General features: G+C 41.3%; 2 protein-coding genes across 6 annotated transcripts in view; one reads left to right on the forward strand and one right to left on the reverse strand.

Annotated features, from left to right (window-relative positions):
* Positions 1-1,951: 1,951 nt before the first annotated feature.
* On the forward strand, positions 1,952-17,070 carry LOC115192448 (uncharacterized). Of its 2 annotated transcripts, XM_029750956.1 has the most exons (16): positions 1,953-2,133; positions 7,143-7,337; positions 7,482-7,684; positions 7,885-7,951; positions 8,047-8,328; positions 9,102-9,304; positions 9,500-9,566; positions 9,662-9,943; positions 10,719-10,921; positions 11,099-11,173; positions 11,398-11,464; positions 11,546-11,673; positions 14,538-14,607; positions 14,706-14,915; positions 15,306-15,476; positions 15,638-17,070. In XM_029750956.1, the coding sequence occupies exons 2-16, from the start codon at positions 7,151-7,153 to the stop codon at positions 15,736-15,738; spliced, it is 2,316 nt and encodes a 771-aa protein (XP_029606816.1). In that variant the 5' UTR covers positions 1,953-2,133; positions 7,143-7,150; the 3' UTR covers positions 15,739-17,070. The 2 variants fall into 2 exon arrangements, with proteins under 2 accessions (XP_029606825.1, XP_029606816.1); XM_029750965.1 differs by lacking the exons at positions 9,500-9,566; positions 9,662-9,943; positions 10,719-10,921 and having other exon boundaries at positions 1,952-2,133.
* A 3,161-nt stretch (positions 17,071-20,231) lies between these two features.
* Positions 20,232-20,820, reverse strand: part of coq8aa (coenzyme Q8A, genome duplicate a) — a 41,343-nt gene continuing 40,754 nt past the window's right edge. For 3 of the 4 annotated variants that reach the window (XM_029751004.1, XM_029750986.1, XM_029750976.1), the window contains exon 15: positions 20,233-20,751. In XM_029751004.1, coding sequence (XP_029606864.1) covers positions 20,470-20,751 — 282 coding nt within the window. In that variant the 3' untranslated portion in view covers positions 20,233-20,469. Of the gene's footprint in view, positions 20,752-20,820 lie in introns of all 4 variants that reach the window. The other variant, XM_029750995.1, reaches the window with a different exon arrangement.

Raw genomic sequence — 20,820 nt, forward strand, 5'->3', positions numbered from 1 at the left:
TAATAGTTAATATTTGCGTGGTAGCTCTGCATATTCAGCTAGTGTGTGTGCGCGATTGACTGGATTAACCTCACATCAGTTACGTGCATTGAGTGCCTTTCAGACAGTGGATACGACCTCTCTGTTACCTGGCCAGCTAAGGAACTGGCAGTGGATCAAACCATTGTGAGGCAAAGGGTGGGGGGGTTGCAATCTTTTGAAACTTAAAAATGCGCTATTAAGTGTCTATAATCAGCACAATTGCTTTCATTGCGTATTATTTAAATTACATAGTTATGTTTCAGTGATATATTGGGGGGGACAAATCATATTTTTCCCAGGATGGGGGGGTCGTGTCCCCCCCGTCCCCCCTGGGATTTCCGCCCCTGTCCTCAACAACCACTGTTGCTGTTTTCTACCCTCCAGAGTATGTCCTACAGAGGACTGGAACACTCCCCTTATCCGAGAACAGAGGACAGACACATTGTGTGGTCCTCTTGTAATGCATCCAATGACTATGACTGAAATCAATTGCACGAAGTACATTTTCTGATGATTATTACATTTTGTGAGATTATTTTTTTAGGAGGAATAGACACATGAATCTCAATCATCTGATATTAGGCCACTATAACATGTAGTGGTAAATGCTCTTTCCAAGCCGTGTTCCTGTATATTTACTTTATGTGTAGGCCGCGGCTACAACATCAAACAAGAAATGTGTGCTTAAAATACGATTTATACATTGATAATGACTGAGATGGTCATACTTGTGATAAAACAAAACAATATATTCAATATTATAAACTGGGTAGTTTAGCTCCTGGATGTTGATTGGCTGAAAGCTGTGGTATATGAGACATTTATGCTGTGTTCACGTGCTGGTCGGAACTCGGAAATGTCTGTTTTGCTAACTGGTTGAATGCGGCACATGTACAACCAGTTAGCAAGTTGAAAATGTCCAAGTTTCTTAGTTCCGACTAGCACGTGAACGCTGCCTATAAACCTGGTAGTCTGGGTCCTGGATGCTGATTGGTTGAAAGCTGTGGTATATCAGACAATATACCACGGGTATGACATAGAATTACTTGTTTACTGTTCTAATTATGTTGGTAACCAGTTTATAATGGCAATAAAGCACCTTGAGGGTTTGTGGTATATGGCCAATATACCACGGCTACGGGCTTTGCTCTGTGCCTAAAAACAGCCCTCATGCTGCGTTCATGACCTAGTTGAAAATTACCACATACAACTGGGAAAAAGCCACTTGAAGGCCCCCCAACTGGTCATTCCTAGTGGGAAAGTCATCCATCATCCTGATCTCCAACTTCTCCCACATGCTGACCTCTGACATCACCTACTAAGGAAATGACCTCTATAAAAGCATTTTCAACAGTTAAATGCAAAACAAAAACTATTTATAAAAAGCTATCTAGTAATATGTTTTTTTAAACTATAATTTGTTTACAAGCATAATAGCTGTACTTCTAGTTGATGGTTTACGCAGCATGTTGGCCATTAGCCAATCGCCGTTTCTAAACGAGTGCAATGCACGTGAATGCATCCACTGGTAAATTCCCACCTCATTCTTGGTTATGAAGGCAGTATCAGCTGTGGTATATTGGCAGCATACCACACCCCCTCGGGCTTTATTACTTAAATAATATACTGTACATGCCTTAGACATGCCTTAAACATTACTATGTCTAATATTTGAGCCAATGAACTCACAAATTATTAGATTATTTTTGTTAAACCAATCAATACTTGAATTGTGTAATGCTATTTGACCTTTACTTTGTCAGAAAATGGTGTATTGTTGTGACAACAATGACCTGCTGTGCAAGAAACCAATAAAAACGAATAAATAAAGGAGGCTATTAATTTTGTCAGAGCCATAGAGCCGGTTGGCTGATTGTGAGTTGAACGTTACCCCGACCAACCAACGGGCTGGGCTGTTGTAGCCTGACACTTTCACTTTCTGATTACTAGAAATCAGGACGTTTCAAGAGTGAAAATACAGACACAGAAGTGTTTACATAAATTAAGATTATATTACTTTTGATCTGGTATTTGACGAACCTCTCGTCCAAAAGTGATTGTGACTAGTTTGTTTAGTATCTGTGTTGGTTGACGTCGTGACAGTATTATACGGTAAGTAGACCACGAATTGGTCATCTTAATTTGTGTATATTTTTCTAGTTTGGGCAGCCGATTGTGCATGGGCGCTAGATCTGCGCTATTGTCTGTCTAGGCTTGATATGCATTTTGTCAAGGTGTGTCAGTTAGGGTAAAGAAAGTGCATGTTGTGGAGGATATTATATATATAGAGAGAGGGATTTTTTAATTTATTTTTATTTTTAATTAACAAATATCAACAATCAAAAGAGGAATAGTCACAAGCAAACAAGCATGCAAACAAACTATTTACATATAGAGAGAGGGATGCTCTGACAGAGAGGAACTGGTCTGCATCATTACAGCTCACTCTCAGGGCCAGAAATGGTTTGTGCAGCTAAAACAGAATAATAAAAGACAATAATGCCAGTTTGATACAGGTGCAACATGTAGTGAGTAGGAGAGTGAAAGAGAATATCACCAAATACCCCACTACAGGCAAGCAACACACAACTGAAGCGGTTCTCAGGAGAGCTAATTTGATCAATGGGGTGAAATCACACAGACTGTGTCATTAAGGGGGTTAAGCACAAGGTAGTCTTTGAAGTTGTGGAGTTGGATCAAAACCCACTACTCTCTGGTTTTACGTGTGAGCACTTAGGACTCATAACTCACAATTCCAGCCGAGCTAAACACAGTGGAGCAGTGCTCTAAAGAGCTGCTGAGCGAAAATCATGACTTGTTCAATGATCTAGTGGAGTCTGTGCTTGGAGATGTCCACTTCCTGTCTGGTCTCATAGACTAGACATAACATAGTAAATGTAAATCTGGGACACTCAAATTAGTAATGTTACGTTTGGTATGGTTACATAAAACAGATGGCTACTTAGGGTGGTTTGTCGGGGTCGGTGTATAAGGCGAAAATCTAGCAACTCAAAGGTTGCGATTTTCGAATCTCATCACGGACAACTTTAGCTAATTAGCAGCTTTTCATCTACCTACTACATTTTAGCTACTCTGCAACTCCTTAGCATGTTAGCTAACCCTTCCCCTAACCCTAACCATAACCTTAACCCTTATAGCTAACCCTTACCCTAACTCTTTAACCTAACTCCTAAATTGAATCCTAACCTTAACCCTAACCTCTAACCTAGCTAATGTTAGCCAGCTAGCTAACATTATCCACCTAGCTAGAATTCGTAACATATCATGTGTTTTGCAAATTCGGAACATATTGTACGTTTAGCAAATTCGTAACTATAATACAAATTGTAATTCGTAACATCATGCGAAATGGATGATGAACATCCACAAATTAATTCATACCCTACGAAACGTAACATATGATACTAAATGGAGTGTCTCGGACACATACAAAATAATACGAAATGCTCTGAGGCCAGGTTGCCACTTTGTACTGGACCCGCAGCCAGATGACTACATTCTGGATGCCATTTGGGAGGATGAGATGGCTGAAACTTCCCTTTGGCGTGTCCATGGCCCCCGAGATCTATCAACATAAGCAACATAAACTGCTGGGGGACCTCAGAGGCATCGAGCCATTTACAGAAGATTTTCTTGTTGTCTGATGCCGAGACTCCGATGAAGAGGACAGTGGGTGACCACAACAACAACCTGCGTGCACTGATGGAGCGGTGCAGGGAGGTGAGGCTCAGGCTCAGTGAAAGCAGTTCTGTTTCATGGACACATACTATCCTCTGAGGGACTGCAAATGGGGACAGGTCGAAACACACATGAAACATGCTTGCTGTTGATAGATAATTTGTCCTGGAAAATAAACATTTGGATGTTATTTTATCTGAAATGCATACGGTACTTTTTTTTGCTGGATCTTTGTATAATTTTGACCCATGTCGATTCATACAAAATCGTTGAGTCAGAAACGTGGGTATATGCTCCTAAAAACCAATGAGGAGATGGGAGAGGTGGGACCTGCAACGCGTCAAGAATCTAAAATAGAACCAAGTTCTATTTTTGAAAAATAGAACCAAGTTCTATTTTTGCGCTTGGAAACGCAGACTCACGCGAGCAGTTTGGATGAAATGATTGACTAACATGTATGTGTACATATATTTTGCATCGCTCGCCCACACAACGTGGCGGTGTTGTCAGCATGTTAGGACAGTGGTTCTCAATCCTGGTCCTGGGGACCCAAAGAGGTGCACATTTTAGTTTTTGCCCTAGCACTACACACCTGATTCAAATCATCAACTCATCATTAGGCTTTGATCATTTGAATCAGGTGTGTGGTGCTAGGGCAAAAAACTAAATGTGCACCCCTTTGGGTCCCTGGGACCAGGCACAGCATTGCAATGTTACAAACCACAGGTTCTGCCAGATCTTATAGTGCACAGAGGTGGGTGAGGACTTACAAGACTTAATGTCAGTAGTTCTTTCAGGATGGACAGCTGTAAAAGAAGACACATCTTTGAGTGTAAGAGACTATTGGTCCTTCTGCGATGAAATCAACGTGCAGAATGGGTGCTGTACAGAGGACAATGCGTTATTATTCTAAGGGACTGAGGCCGGAAATGCTGAGCCGCATGAATGCAAGACACATTGGCGGGGAGGCACGCTATAGACAGGCAAGGGACACACTTTTCTGGCCGAACATGAGAGGGGAAATCAAGGACATGTATCCAACTGATCAGCCTGTAATGATTATGCACGAGCACAGCAAAATGAATCAATGATTTCACATGACATCCCAGAGTGCCCATGGCAAACAGTGAGCATGGACCTTTTTGCGTATATAGGAAATGACTTCCTGATTATGGTTGATCATTACACAGATTACTGGGAGGTGGAGCCACTGCCAGACGTGTCAGCTGACACGGTCGTCACATTCTGCAAAGTCCAGGTTGCCCGTCATGGACAACCAGACTGTGTAATCACGGAGAATGGGGGGGGTGCTATGAATCAACCAGATTTGTTTAAATTGCAGTGTGGATTCATTCATGTCACCTCCTCTCCTCACCATCCAGGAGCCAATGGAAAGGCAGAGTCAGCTGCCAAGAGAGTGAAAGACTTGTGGTAACCACCTGTAGCAGGATATGAAAGTGTCTTCGAGCAGTAGGCTATTGTGATAATCTTCTATTTATTTAACACATCTACATTTCAAGGGGACGGGAACAATGGGCATCTTGGCAAAAAGGAAGTGTCTGAAAATGTTAGGTCTACTCCCTATCAGTTTGCGCTGGTCGTGGCGGTGTCCATGGTGCTAAATGTTTGTGCTCCAAGCCTATTGGGAAATTAATGGAGTTTTTGTAGACTTTTTGGATAAATTCCGAAAATAAGGTCTGTGGTAAACACAGGCTCAGGAGATCTTATACGTTTTGTTCTATGATATAATCTTCATCAGCTAACGTCTCTTTTTGGGAATTTTGAAGCATTTACACTACTGTTCAAAAGTTTGGGGTCACGTAGAAATGTCCTTGTTTTTTTTGTCCATTAAATAACATCAAATTGATCAGAAATACATTGTAGACATTGTTAATGCTGGCCTAGAAGGACGGCGTCCCGGAGTCACCTCTTCACTGTTGACGTGGAGACTGGTGTTTTGCAGGTACTATTTAATGAAGCTGCCAGTTGAGGACTTGTGAGGCGTCTGTTTCTCAAACTAGACACTCTAATGTACTTGTCCTCTTGCTCAGTTGTGCACTGGGGCCTACCACTCCTCTTTCTATTCTGGTTAGAGCCAGTTTGCGCTGTTCTGTGAAGGGAGTAGTACACAGTGTTGTACGAGATCATCAGTTTCTTGGCAATTTCTCGCATGGAATAGCCTTCATTTCTCAGAACAAGAATAGACTGACGAGTTTCAGAAGAAAGTTCTTTGTTTCTGGCCATTTTGAGCCTGTAATCGAACCCACAAATACTGATACTCCAGATTCTCGACTAGTCTAAAGTAGGCCAGTTTCATTGTTTCTTTAATCAGGACAACAGTTTTCAGCTGTGCTAACATAATTTCAAAAGGGTTTTCTAATGATCAATTAGCCTTTTAAAATGATCAACTTGGATTAGCTAACACAACGTGCCATTGGAACACAGGAGTGATGGTTACTGATAATGGGCCTCTGTATGCCTATGTAGATATTCCATAAAAAAATCCACCGTTTCCAGTCATTTACAACATTAACAATCTCTGCACTGTATTTCTGATCAATTTGATATTATTTTAATGGACAAAAAATGTGCTTTTCTTTAAAAAACAAAGACATTTCTAAGTGACCCCAAACTTTTAAACGGTAGTGTCTATAATCAAAATAAGCACATAAGGAATTCATAATTCATAAATTTCATTTTAACTGGCTGATATTATCTCACAGGACAAAACGTAAAAGATCTCTTAAGCCTGTGTTAACCTCAGACCTTATTTACGCCGTTTATCCCAAAACCCTATTCTTTCCCCATTAATTTCCCCGTTAGGAATGGCTGAACGAACCAGAAGTAACTAATTTCCATTTTGTAGGACTATAAACTGGCGAGCTCTACATAGTTTGCGCTGATATCGGTGCTGTCCGTGGTGCTGAAAGTTTTGCGCCAATGGAATGTGTGCGCTGATTTACAGTCCACGCTGCTGTGGCGCTGTCCATGGTGCTGAACGTTTGTGCGTCAGTAGAACATTGTCCCCAATTGGTCAATTTCACCGCAATATCACCAGGAATTAACAAAGAGTTCCGCTATCTCCAACTTTTTGCATTGCTCTGTTCACCGAACTTATCTCTCCATGCTCATTTTGGCGAGATCCACTTTCCTTTCATTGAAAATGAATGGGCTCCGCCATTTTGTTGGTGCACATCCATTTTAGTGGACATTGCCTTTAAGGGCACAAAAAGGGATTCCAACAGGCTAGTTAGATGTCTTTATTGTAGCTGCGACTTCTACAGTAAAATTTAAGTTAGCCTACAACACTGCCATTTATGGACCAGGCAAGCTGTAAGACCCTTTTGCATATGCTAATGTAGTAACTGAGGTGCCACAGTTGCTTAACCCTAGACTTAAATCACATGTTTATTATTCTATAGAGTGGAGGATGGAGAAATTCTTCACCATTCTGACTGGAAATACTCTGCGTGCTCATGAGGAAATCAATCGCTATCTTACTGCAAAAGTTTTAACTGAGGTGATGTCACTAGAGGAGAGTGATGTCATCCTGGCTTTCTGTCCCATTGTCTCTCATGCTGGGATTGATATTAAAGCAGCACTGCAGCAGATTCCAGGTAATCTTGGCACCCAGAACTAAGTGTACTGTAACAATCAGTCACCAGAGACTATTTCCAGGTGATCAATAATTCATAAAGGAACTTCTCAAAAAGTGACATCTAATTCCAAAAGCTCTTATTTGTCGCTCACTCTCTTGACAGCTGGTAAACCTGTCATTCTGGTAGTGCTGCATCACACCTTCGACTCAGACTACACTGTACCTGACAGTAGCAGACGAGTGACCAGAGGTGATGTAATACTCACAGTGGACTGTCTCTTCCATGAGAGCAAAGGACTACTGAAGTGTCCTCGCAATAAAGAAGCAATTAGAAAGATTCTGGACAGGCCAGAAATACAGCCAAAGGTAGTTCCTTATTCTTGTCAGTAAACAACTTACTATTAAATACAATACACATGCAAAAGCAGAGATTTCACACCAAAAACATTTTATTAGGGAATGTGCTATTGTCTTTAATAATAATAGTAATTTAAAGCAAGTATTTGAATAAATTATAGTTAATCGTTTAGTGTTTTGGATGAATGAGTAACAATCTCTCCTTCTAGAAAAGTAAGCCTGCTGCTCCAGGGAAGACCAGACAGATCCCCCCTGCTGCTTCAAATCCACCTGAAGGTACAGTCAGCATATGGGGATTCATTTTGACACTTTATTTACACTATGCATTGTCATCCAATCCCTGCTAAATGCTGCGTTTCCTTGTTGGTTAGATACTACTAACAAGGACAGTGGAGTTTACGACTCCACAACAAACAGAATCAAACATCCCCCAGGCCCCAAGAATGCTGAAAATATGTTGAGGATGAAGAAATTCTTCACTTTTGTGGCTGGGAATACTCTGGGGTCTCATGTGGAATTCAATCATCGTCTCAATACGGAAAGAGGTCTGACTGAGGTGATGTCACCAGAGCAGAGTGATGTCATCTTGTCTTTCTGTCCCATCGTCTCTCGTGCTGGGACTGATATTGAAGCAGCACTGCAGCAGATTCCAGGTAATTCAGTCAGGACATCATTTAGATTCAATGCACACACACATCTGATGCAATTACAATCTTCCTTATATCTTCTGCAGTTATAACAATAACAAAGATGTCTCCCCACCAAAAAGCTGAAGGAATGTGGCTGGAGAAATGTAGCCTGTCTCAAATTCATAGACAGAGCTAGGGATGCAAGAACTGACCATCCATGATATAAAAATGATAGCTTTAACCATGTTTACAGGCTATACAGTGTTTGTTTACTTGTACATCGTTTCCTAACACTGGAGTAAAACAAGCGTGTATTTTGATGGAGTACGACAGTTGAACTACGGTATTTCTAAGTTACTGTATATTCTTCAAGAATCAATGGGTATTTATGTATTTATTTAACTAGGCATGTCAGTTAAGAACAAATTCTTTTTTACAATGACGGTCTACACCAGCCAAACCCGGATGACGCTGGGCCAATTGTGTGCCGCCCTATGGGACTCCCAATCACAGCCGGTTGTGATACAGCCTGGAATCGAACCAGGGTGTCTGTAGGGACGTCTCTAGCACTGAGATGCAGTGCCTTAGAGCGCTGTGCCACTCGGGAGCCCCATCCAAAACATGGATGTAGCAACTGCAGATTGTTCCTTTAAGTTCAGCACTATATTTTTATCAAAATGTGATTCCTCTGCAACAGTAATTTATGCTTGTCACATTATATTAAGCAATTGTCACTGTACTGTACTAATCCAGTTCTATCGTTGATGTTGACATGTATTTTGTATCTCTTTTAACAGCTGGTAAACCTGTCATCCTGGTAGTGCTGCATCACACCTTCGACTCAGACTACACTGTACCTGACAGTAGCAGACTAGTGACCAGAGAGGATGTAATACTCACAGTGGACTGTCTCTTCCATGAGAGCAAAGGACTGCTGAAGTGTCCTCGCAATAAAGAAGCAATTAGAAAGATTCTGGACAGGCCAGAAATACAGCCAAAGGTAGTTTCTTGTTCTTGTCAGCAAACAACTTACTATTAAATACAATACACATTCAAAAGCAGAGATTTCACACCAAAAACATTTTATTAGGGAATGTGCTATTGTCTTTAATAGTCATTTAAAGCTAGTATTTGAATAAATTATAGTTAATTGTTTAGTGTTTTGGATGAATGAGTAACAACCTCTCCTTTCTAGACAGGTAAGCCTGCTGCTCCAGAGAAGACCAGACAGATCCCCCCTGCTGCTTCAAATCCACCTGAAGGTACAGTCAGCATATGGGGATTCATTTTGACACTTTATTTACACTATGCATTGTCATCCAATCCCTGCTAAATGCTGCGTTTCCTTGTTGGTTAGATACTACTAACAAGGACAGTGGAGTTTACGACTCCACAACAAACAGAATCAAACATCCCCCAGGCCCCAAGAATGCTGAAAATATGTTGAGGATGAAGAAATTCTTCACTTTTGTGGCTGGGAATACTCTGGGGTCTCATGTGGAATTCAATCATCGTCTCAATACGAAAAGAGGTCTGACTGAGGTGATGTCACCAGAGCAGAGTGATGTCATCTTGTCTTTCTGTCCCATCGTCTCTCGTGCTGGGACTACTATTGAAGCAGCACTGCAGCAGATTCCAGGTAATTCAGTCAGGACATCATTTAGATTCAATGCACACACACATCTGATGCAATTACAATCTTCCTTATATCTTCTGCAGTTATAACAATAACAAAGATGTCTCCCCACCAAAAAGCTGAAGGAATGTGGCTGGAGAAATGTAGCCTGTCTCAAATTCATAGACAGAGCTAGGGATGCAAGAACTCACCATCCATGATATAAAAATGATAGCTTTAACCATGTTTACAGGCTATACAGTGTTTGTTCACTTGTACATCGTTTCCTAACACTGGAGTAAAACAAGCGTGTATTTTGATGGAGTACGACAGTTGAACTACGGTATTTCTAAGTTACTGTATATTCTTCAAGAATCAATGGGTATTTATATGTATTTATTTAACTAGGCATGTCAGTTAAGAACAAATTCTTTTTTACAATGACGGTCTACACCAGCCAAACCCGGATGACGCTGGGCCAATTGTGTGCCGCCCTATGGGACTCCCAATCACAGCCGGTTGTGATACAGCCTGGAATCGAACCAGGGTGTCTGTAGGGACGTCTCTAGCACTGAGATGCAGTGCCTTAGAGCGCTGTGCCACTCGGGAGCCCCATCCAAAACATGGATGTAGCAACTGCAGATTGTTCCTTTAAGTTCAGCACTATATTTTTATCAAAATGTGATTCCTCTGCAACAGTAATTTATGCTTGTCACATTATATTAAGCAATTGTCACTGTACTGTACTAATCCAGTTCTATCGTTGATGTTGACATGTATTTTGTATCTCTTTTAACAGCTGGTAAACCTGTCATTCTGGTAGTGCTGCATCACACCTTCAATCCAGACGACACTGTACCTGACAGTAGCAGACGAGTGACCAGAGGTGATGTAATACTTACAGTGGACTGTCTCTTCAATGAGAGCAAAGGACTACTGAAGTGTCCTCGCAATGAAGAAGCAATTAGAAAGATATTGGACAGGCCAGAAATACAGCCAAAGGTAGTTCACCTTTATTCAATATGATCATTTAGATAAAGAGGAACATTGTGTCTCCAATTAATACAAATGGGAAAATGCGAGCTTTAGTTGAGATTAGTAACATCTAGGGAAATAACACGTAGTTGTAATACTCCTCATGTACACTGACCTGTATGAGTACTGTGTATTTTAACTCAGGTGCAGGATGAGGAGGTCTGGGAACTAATCAGAAAAGAAGAAGCCAGTGATGCCCCTGAGCAGGAAAACCTGGAGGTATGTGTGGTCTCATTTCAGACTTTGCTACTTGGTCAAAATACGAATGACAGGTCAGAACAGAGGGAGGTGGTCAGAGCAGAGGGGATCAAATCCTGTTTCCTTACAGCAGCATCAGTGTGACAGTACAAGTATGATTCAGGTAACTACAATTAAATGATACAGTTAGCAGCTGTGTAAGCCTTTGAACAGTAATAAATAGCATATCAATCTCTTCCTCCTAGGCAAGGACAATGAGTTTGGAAGAGCAAATCAGGGACCTCTCACCATTTGCAGCATCTACCCTTGCAAGTAAGTTATATCTCCCTGAGCTTTATGCATTGTATCATCAGTTGTTGTCAACTCTCCTAATTACATCATATTTGTTTTCAGGAGCTGGAATTAAAGAGGACATTGATATTCAAGAGTTAACAAGAGATGATCTGAATGAACTTCTGCCAGGCCTTGAGCATTTCAAACTTAGGAAGAAGATCAGTGCACTTCTAACCCAATCTAAACAGGTTGGTATAGCCCCAAAAGCTTCTATCAATCAAATGTATTTATAAAGCCCTTCTTACATCAGCTGATGCCACAAAATGCTGTACAGAAACCCAGCCTAAAACCCCCAAAAGCAAGCAATGCAGGTGTAGAAGCACAGTGGCTAGGAAAAACTCCCTAGAAAGGCCAGAACCTAGGAAGAAACCTAGAGAGGAACCAGGCTATGACGGGTGGCCAGTCCTCTTCTGGCTGTGCCGGGTGGAGATTATAACAGAACATGGCCAAGATGTTCAAATGGCCATAGATGACCAGCAGGGTCAAATAATAATAATCACAGTGGTTGTAGAGGGTGCAACTGGTCAGCACCTCAGGAGTAAATGTCAGTTGGCTTTTCATAGCTGATCATTCAGAGTATCTCGCTCCTGCTGTCTCTAGAGAGTTGAAAACATCGGGTCTGGGACAGGTAGCACGTCCGGTGAACAGGTCAGGGTTCCATAGCCGCAGGCAGAACGGTTGAAACTGGAGCAGCAGCACGACCAGGTGGACTGGGGACAGCAAGGAGTCATCAGGCCAGGTAGTCCTGAGGCATGGTCCTAGGGCTCAGGTCCTCCGAGAGAGAAAGAGAGAGAGAGAGAATTAGAGAGAGCATACTTAAATTCACACAGGACACCGGATAAGACAGGAGAAATACTCCAGATATAACAGACTGACCCTAGCCCCCCGACACAAACTATTGCAGCATAAATACTGGAGGCTGAGACAGGAGGGGTCGGGAGACACTGTGGCCCCGTCCGACGATACCACCGGACAGGGCCAAACAGGCAGGATATAACCCCACCCACTTTGCCAAGGCACAGCCCCCGACATCACTAGAGGGATATCTTCAACCACCAACTTACCATCCTGAGACAAGGCCGAGTATAGCCCACAAAGATCTCCCCCACGGCACAAACCCAACGGGGGGCGCCAACCCGGACAGGAAGATCATGTCAGTAACTCAACCCACTCAAGTGACGCACCCCTCCTTGGGACGGCATGGAAGAGCACCAGTAAGCCAGTGACTCAGGCCCTGTAATAGGGTTTGAGGCAGAGAATTCCAGTGGAGAAAGGGGAACCGGCCAGGCATAGACAGCAAGGGTGGTTCCAGTGCCTTTCTGTTCACCTTCACACTACTGGGCCAGACTACACTCAATCATAGGACCTACTGAAGAGATGAGTCTTCAATAAAGACTGAAACGTTGAGACCGAGTCTGCATCTCTCACATGGATAGGCAGACCATTCCATAAAAATGTAGCTCTATTGGATAAAGCCCTGCCTCCAGCTGTTTGCTTAGAAATTCTAGGGACAGTAAGGAGGCCTGCATCTTGTGACCGTAGCGTACGTGTAGGTATGTACGGCAGGACCAAATCGGAAAGATAGGTAGGAGCAAGCCCATGTAATGCTTTGTAGGTTAGCAGTAAAACCTTGAAATCAGCCCTTGCCTTAACAGGAAGCCAGTGTAGAGAGGGTAGCACTGGAGTAACATGATCACATTTTTTGGTTCTAGTCAAGATTCTAGCAGCCGTGTTTAGCACTAACTGAAGTTTGTTTAGTGCTTTATCCGGGTAGCCGTAAATTCGAGCATTGCAGTAGTCTAACCTAGAGGTGACAAAAGCATGGATACATTTTTCAGCATAATTTTTGGACAGAAAGTTTCTGATTTTTGCAATGTTACATATATGGAAAAAAGCTGTCCCTGAAACAGTCTTGATATGTTCGTCAAAAGAGAGATCAGGGTCCAGAGTAATGCCGAGGTCCTTCACATTTTTATTTGAGACGACTGTACAACCATCAAGATTAATTGTCAGATTCAACAGAAGATCTCTTTGTTTCTTGGGACCTAGAACTAGCATCTCTGTTATGTTTGAGTTTAAAAGTAGAACATTTTCTGCCATCCACTTCCTTATGTCTGAAACACATGCTTCCAGGGAGGGCAATTTTGGGGCTTCACCATGTTTCATCGAAATGTACAGCTGTGTGTCGTCTGCATAGCAGTGAAAGTTAACATTATGTTTCTGAATGACATCACCAAGAGGTAAAATATATAGTGAAAACAATAGTGGTCCTAAAACGGAGCCTTAAGGAACACCAAAATGTACAGTTTATTTGTCAGAGACCAAACCATCCACAGAGACAAACTGATATATTTCCAACAGATAAGATCTAAACCAGGCCAGAACTTGTCAGTGTAGACCAATTTGGGTTTCCAATCTCTCCAAAAGAATGCGGTGATCGATGGTATCAAAAGCAGCACTAAGGTCTAGGAGCACGAGGACAGATGCAGAGCCTTGGTCTGACGCCATTAAAAGGTAATTTACCACCTTTCACAAGTGCAGTCTCAGTGCTATGATGGGGTCTAAAACCAGACTGAAGCGTTTCGTATACATTGTCTTCAGGAAGGCAGTGAGTTGCTGTGCAACAGCTTTTTCAATTTCTTTTGAGAGGAATGGGAGATTCAATATAGGCCGATAGTTTTTTATATTTTCTGGGTCAAGGTTTGGCTTTTTCTAGAGAGGCTTTATTACTGCACTTTTAGTGAGTTTGGCACACATCCAGTGGATAGAGAGACGTTTATTATGCTCAACATAGGAGGGCCAAGCACAGGAAGCAGCTCTTTCAGTAGTTTAGTTGGAATATGGTCCAGTAGAGAATTTATAGCACGGCTTTTGATGATCCTTGGTTGGGGTCTGAGCAGATTATTTGTTGCGATTGCAAACGTAATAATGGTTACTGTCCCACTTTGTGGGATCATTCAGTATACTTAAGAGAATGAAGGTTTTTGATTCAATGTACATTTCCATTGTGTGTACTAATCCCCCCATGTTTTCTGTTATTTTTGTTTCTTAGGACACAGCTAAACCTATCGATTTAATTCTTAACGAGTTTAGGGAATTCCTTCCAGCTGTTGTCATGAAGAGTAAGTCCCTTTTCAAGCACTTTCAGTATAGCTGTCACCCAATACATTTGTGGTGTCTCTGGTTGTAATTGTATGCACTGGTCACTTTCTCCTTACAGATGCACTTGTTCCTGGGGGGGTGTTACATGGCTACGTCCCTATTCTTAAAGATTTGGAGAAGCAGCTGGCCAAAGCCCTGCACTTCATTCAGGCACACGTTGAACTGCTTGAGAGCTACAATGAAGAAGAGCCCATGGAGGCTGAGGCCAATGCTGTGTCCCCATCAGCTGACTCTGCTACAGCAGGAAACCAGCTATCCAATGTTGCAGGTAAATGACATAACTGCTGTCTGTGTTGGTTGCAGTATAGTCGGTCTCATCCCTCATGAATCAAAAGACATAGATAATGGTATGCAAAATGTAAACACGTAGATTTCATGAATAGTATAGTTTTGTTGAGAAGTTAAACATTCACTATTGGGACTTTCATGGAGCTCGAACACAGAACACGGCACGTTTTTCTCAAAACATAAGAATTCTATAATGTTATTAAACCCTTTTACAGCTGGCAAAGCCAACCACACTCAAATCAAATCGTATTTATAAAGCCCTTACATCAGCTGATATCTCAGTGCTGTACAGAAATGACTTGCACAGACTAACAAGAATGTGCTGCAAAAACATTGGATTTAAATTCATAGTACTTTATGTTGTCCTCAGCCTTAGGTGCTGTAGAGAGCCAACCCAAACGACCAAGAAGAGATGTGCCTCTTACCACTGGTGGGCAGAACAGCCAAAACTTCAAGAAAACCCCAGATGAGACCTCAAAATCATACCTTCCATACACTTCAGGAGCAGCTGCTGTTGAGCCCTCTGCAACATCCTACAAAGGTCATTATCAAAGTGTAAACACTGTTCAATGTCATTAAATCCTTTAAAGTATCATTCATTTACAAGTTAAAAAAAATGGATGTATCAATCACAGATTGCCCCTTTAAGGAATTGGAAACAATAATGTGTTGAGAAAGTTTGATTTCAATTGCTACTTTCAGATCGGTCCTCATCAGTAGCTGGTAGCATCCAGGCCCCAAAAGAAAAGGAAGGAAAAGAACCTGGAAGTCTGTGGAATTTTCAGTGGATTCTGAGGAAATGAAACCAAACATTTGCCGGGTGAGATTCTTGAGATATGCTTTGTACTAATCGAAAATAATTTGTTCATGCATTTCCTGTCAGTCAATCTAATTGGCATAAATCACTCCTTACCTCTCTGCTCTGATAGCTGATGTGTGATGAGCTTTCTAGCGTGAAATGTCTGCAATGGAAATCCACCACTTTGGCTTTGTATGCAACATCTTGGGGATATACTGTATGTAGTGTTGTAATTTAGTAATGCTTTGTTTCAAGCAGTTAGTCTATTCACAAGTGTGTGGAAAAACCCTGAGCACTCACCTTGCACTCATGAAACAAGTGGATGATTTGGGACTTAAACGAGAGGAGACCAGTGCAGAGGACTGCCAAGTCATAATGGTCTTCTGTCCTGTTACATCTGTATGGGTCCATGTTGTAGAATTACCTTTAATCTAAAAAAGGTTTTTGGGTGGAAGTAGTTTTCTAAAGCTTGCATCATTTTCTCTCAACAGGTAACAGATGCCATTCTAGTGGTGATGCACCATACTTTTGATAACTGCTTTGTCACAAGCCAGAGATCTGCATCTCACTACAAAAACGTAGTAGAGAAAGTTAATGTTCTCTTCCATGACTCTGTGGGACTTCTGCAGCGTAAAACAAATGATAATGCAGTGACTCGCATACATAAGGCCTTACAGAAATACAACAGCAGTACTTACAGACATTATTAAGTGCCTCATTGTGGCAACAAAGTGTCTGAAGTCTGTAACAAGATTACAACGCCACCAACATGATTTAAAAACCAACATTTCTACAACTTCCACCCAGGGCGTTGGTGACTCATTCTAGTTTAGAATAAATCATATCAGTCTGTGTAGTGAGCCAAATAAAAGATTATCTTGATTCTCATTAAGTACAAAACTAGACTTCTCCCTGTAGAACCTTTGGTGTGAGTGAATCTTTGAAGATAAGATACCTCATATGTATTTGTGAATTTCAGCTTGTTCTACTTTTAGTATTAGAAGCACTTTTCGTTTGAGGTGGTTCCTACTTTGTTACATTATGCCTCAATCATCAGAGATTGAACAGTTGTACCTACAGTATCATGAGAATGTTATGAATGTTTAGTCTTATTCTATGAGAATAAATCAAGTACAAGTGTTGCATAAAATATTGAATAACGATATTGATAAGATTTTTCCTCCAAACTCTTCTGATATCAATAGACTTATTCATTTGTGTTGAGGAATTTCTGTCTCGAATTTCTGACTAATAAAATCTATTCCAAAGCTGAATAAGAAAATAAAGTTCTTCTTATTTTCATAAATAAAGAGTGCACATGCAACATTGATTAGAACAAGTCTTGAGTCAAATATTTAATATTTTCATATCATAACACTAAGAATGTCATTGATTATAAAAATTCTGCTGATCAATATAAAAGATACTTAGCGGCATTCATTTCTAAACATCCTTCTAGAAATACTATTAGGCACATTTGCATTCATATTCACACAAAATCTTGCCTCAACAGTCTTTCCATCACAAAGTAAAGACAGGCTTTAATGACAAAACAGCAGTTAGTTTTGTCAACTGATACAAAACCTGCTGTTAATAAAGGACTCCAATGTCAAAATGTCATAAGCCCACCAGGCCACAAGAACAACACTTTGGTGCCAAAACACTCCATTTTGGTTCTACAGGCCCATGGTAAAGTAGATCAGTCTTTGAGAATGCATTATCTTATTTACTCAGGCACTGGAAGTAATACCTTGTCCCATGATCCATCCATCAACCATCCTCGCAGAAGTACCGTAATTTCCGGACTATTAAGCGCACCTGAATATAAGCCGCACCCACTGAATTAAAAAATAAATAATATTTTGAACATAAATAAGCCGCACGTCTATAAGCCGCAGGTGCCTACCGGTACATTGAAACAAATTAACTTTACACAGGCTTTAATGAAACACGGCTTGTAACAAAAATAAATAGGCTTTAACAAAACACGGCTTGTAACAAAAAATACAAAATTAGCAGTAAGCTTTAGTTGTCTTTTTGCACTGAGTCAATTCCTCACACTGCTGTTTCCAACGTCTTATCATCGACTCATTAAGACCAAGCTCCCATGCAGCAGCTCTATTTCCTTTTCCAACAGCCAGATCAATCGCCTTCAACTTGAAAGCTGCATCATATGCATTTCTCCGTGTCTTTGCCATGATGAGGGTGAAAAAATGACTACCGTAATCAGAATGATGGGAAGTTTGAGAGCGCTCGATTTAATCTAAACAGTAAACAAAAAAGTTGTTTGACCTTAACCCGTTCGGCAATTTCATTGGTCTAATGAAAGCTTCATGCCGGCAAAAAACTGAGCATGTCACAGAATGTGCTTTTTTGGAGAAAAAAAAATTTAAAGCGGGAAAAATCCATATATTAGCCGCGTCATTGTTTAAGCCCCGAGGTTCAAAGCCTGGGAAAAAAGTTGCGGCTTATAGTCCGGAATTTACGGTATCTGTGTCATGACACAGTGCAGATCATTGATAAATCTATTATGATATTTCATGTGTCCCAAATGTAATGTGTTTATAGGGACAGGCTTAACAGGAGCTGTCCTCAAATCTTCTCCCTCAACAGGAATTGGTCTGCAACCTGTTAACATGTGCAGTATGCATAAGTGTGAATAAAAACTTGAAAAACATCCTTTTACACTTTGGTATGAATCACATGAGCATTTGTTTTGAATTTATCCTCATAGGACACTAGAACTACTGCCACATGCTGGAAAATATAGGTCATTAACAGTATATCACTGTTCTTCAATATATTTAACTCCTGTCATCACCACTGGTTTTATGCCCATTAGACAGTATCATATCCCTACGTCACAAGAAACCAACTGTCTTGATTTCACAATAGCTTTACAACTCTTTCTCAGACACACATCATGGCATTTATCCCAGTTAACTCAACCTAGGACAATCAACCATCTGATACGTCTTGTGAATATGTTAACTGGACAGCCATAGTTAATATACTCCGAATAACACACACAAAAATATATACAGTACCAGTCAAAAGTTTGGACACACCTACTCATTCAAGGGTTTTTCTTTATTTTTACTAGTTTCTACATTGTAGAATAATAGTGAAGACATCAAAACTATGAAATAACACATACGGAATCATGTAGTACCCATAAAACTAATAAAAATATATTTTATGTTTTAGATTCTTCAAAGTAGCCACTCTTTGTCTTGATGACAGCGTTGCATTCTCTCAACCAGCTTAATGAGGTAGTCACCTGGAATGCATTTCAATTAACAGGTGTGTCTTGTTAAAAGTTAAATTGTGGAATTTCATTGTGACAAGGTATACAGAAGATTTGGTAGAAGACCAAGTCCATATTATGGCAAAAACAGCTCCAATAAGCAAATAGAAACAACAGGCCATCATTACTTTAAGAAATGAAGGTCAGTCAATCCGGAAAATTTCAAGAACTTTGAAAGTTTCTTCAAATGCAGTTGCAAAAACCGTCAAGCGCTATGATGAAACTGGCTCTCATGAGGACCGCCACAGGAATGGAAGACCCAGAGTTACCTCTGCTGCAGAGGATAAGTTTATTAGAGTTACCAGCCTCAGAAATTGCAGCCCAAATAAATGCTTCACAGAGTTCAAGTAACAGACACATCTCAACATCAACTGTTCAGAAGAGACTGTGTGAATCAGACCTTCATGGTGAAATTGCTGCAAAGAAATCACTACTAAAGGACACCAATAAGAAGAAGAGACTTGCTTGGGACAAGAAACACGAGCAATGAACATTAGACCGGTGGAAATCTGTCCTTTGGTCTGATGAGTCCAGATTTGAGATTTTTGGTTCTAACTGCCGTGTCTTTGTGAGATGCAGAGTAGGTGAACGGATGATCTCCGCATGTGTGGTTCCCACTGTGAAGCAAGGCAGAGGAGTTGTGATGGTGTGGGGGTGCTTTGTTGGAGACACTTACTGATTTATTTATAATTCAAGGCACACTTAACCAAGATTGCTACCATAGCATTCTGCAGCGATACGCCATCCCATCTGATTTGCGCTTAGTGGGAGTATCATTTGTTTTTTAACAGGACAATGACCCAAAACACACCTCCAGGCTGTGTAAGGGCTATTTGACCAAGAAGGAGAGTAATGGAGTGCATCAGATGACCTGGCTTCCACAATCACCCGACCTCAACCCAATTGAGATGGTTTGGGATGAGTCGGACCGCAGAGTGAAGGAAAAGCAGCCAACAAGTGCTCAGCATATGTGGGAACTCCTTTAAGACTGTTGGAAAACAATTCCAGGTGAAGCTGGTTGAGAGAATGCCAAGTGTGTGCAAAGCTGTCATCAAGGCAAAGAGTGGCTACTTTGAAGAAATTAAAACATAAAATATATTTTATTTGTTTTTTGGTTCTACATGATTCCATATGTATTATTTCCTAGTTTTGATGTCTTCACTATTATTCTACAAAGTAGAAAATAGTAAAAATAAAAGATAATCCCTTGAATGAGTAGGTGTTCTAAAACTTTGGACCGGTAGTGAATATACACACACATTCTGGTTCGGGGGAGACGGGCAAAAAAAGTGCCATTCATATACATTAAATGAACAGCAGAGAAAGTCTGGCTAGGGTCAACATCCCTCCCCTTATAGTCCACACCCTCTGTAACCCTGATGCTGTAGCCATGCGATTGGCCCTCTGTGGTGTCCGTCACTGGCTTGGTCAGTTGGGGCGGCCCCTCCAGTAGTTGTTATAGGCCTCCTGGAACATGTTCTTGCAGCCGAGCTTGGCGTCGAGGCGGGAGCAGATGAGGAAGGAGCCGCCCATCTTGCGGTGGAGAGAGTAGGTCTCTTCGGGGGGCGGGGTGAGGCGCTGCTTCAGCATCACAGGGATCAGGTTGTGGATGCGCTCTGTGGTGCTCTGGGCTCCGAAGTTAAAGGGCTCCATAGAGGCAAAGGCCTCGCCCAGGATCATCACCGCGTCCACATGGGCGTTCACCATGGACTGAGGGAGGGGACGGACAGAACATACTCAGAGAGAGTAATAACCTGTATGTGTATGTGTGTGTTTTAG

Source organism: Salmo trutta, chromosome 1 (genome assembly GCF_901001165.1).
Source record: "Salmo trutta chromosome 1, fSalTru1.1, whole genome shotgun sequence".
Classification (NCBI taxonomy): Eukaryota; Metazoa; Chordata; class Actinopteri; order Salmoniformes; family Salmonidae; genus Salmo; species Salmo trutta.